Below are 940 nucleotides of genomic sequence, written 5' to 3'. Positions count from 1 at the left end.
AATACTAATGAGCATCAACTGGCTTTTTAATTATGGCTGTCTGTTTACGCTAACATCCCTTGGGCTTATAGAAAAAGATCCTAATCAAATCCATGTTTACATCATAATTGCAACCAGGCCCTTCTCCTATGCCTACAGATAATATCATCTCAGTCTTACTCGTGGGTATGCTCATATCATAATCAAAATCGTGCCAGCATTATTAATGTTATATAAGAAATATTACTTATCATACGGTCATAGGTATGTTGCTGCCGTAACAATAATCATGCTTTAGAAACATCATATCAATTATATATGTAGTATGTTATGTTATAACATATCCTCACTTATATGCTAAAACTACTGCAAATATCACCATATCAATCAAAAGTTTATTTAAAGTCTCAATTAGAAATGTACCTGCATCATAAGCCTACTGGATATCTCGTCATAATACATATACGTATGAACCATAACTTCAATTAAGTTTATATCTTAAATCGCCCTGATCGTAATTAGTCTATATCATAATTATATTCGTAATCATTCTAAACATACCCCCTGTGTATAAGTATGCATCACGATCAAACATCCCCGTATTATGTACAACCCGTGTTTATAAGTATTCATCACAATTAACCATAAGTATGCACCGTAATCAAACATCCCCGTGTTTATAAGTATGAATCATAATCAAACATCCCCGTGTTTATAAGTAAGCACCATAATCAAACATCCCGTGTATATACACATCTGTTTTATAACACCTTTAAAACCACACCTTTTCTCTCCCTCAGCCGAGCCTCTGCAACGCCCTCTGGTCACCGGCATACAAGACTCCTACACCACCCTCGACTACGTCAACCTAAACTGCTCTTCCATGAACACAGAATACTATCCTGACTTCTCATGGGACATCAACGGAAGCCCTGCAGATCCGGTAAGTTGTTTTTGCAAC

At 36.2% G+C, this 940-nt stretch overlaps 1 protein-coding gene across 1 annotated transcript in view; it reads left to right on the top strand.

Moving 5' to 3' along the window:
- Positions 1–940, top strand: part of LOC119589049 — a 43,862-nt gene that overhangs the window by 32,564 nt on the left and 10,358 nt on the right. Inside the window, exon 3 of the mRNA XM_037937625.1 lies at positions 780–922. Coding sequence (XP_037793553.1) covers positions 780–922 — 143 coding nt within the window. The remainder of the gene's footprint in view (positions 1–779; positions 923–940) is intronic.

The sequence above is a fragment of the Penaeus monodon genome, chromosome 25 (assembly GCF_015228065.2).
Source record: "Penaeus monodon isolate SGIC_2016 chromosome 25, NSTDA_Pmon_1, whole genome shotgun sequence".
Lineage (NCBI taxonomy): Eukaryota > Metazoa > Arthropoda > Malacostraca > Decapoda > Penaeidae > Penaeus > Penaeus monodon.
This window is presented reverse-complemented; position numbering and strand designations above follow the sequence as displayed.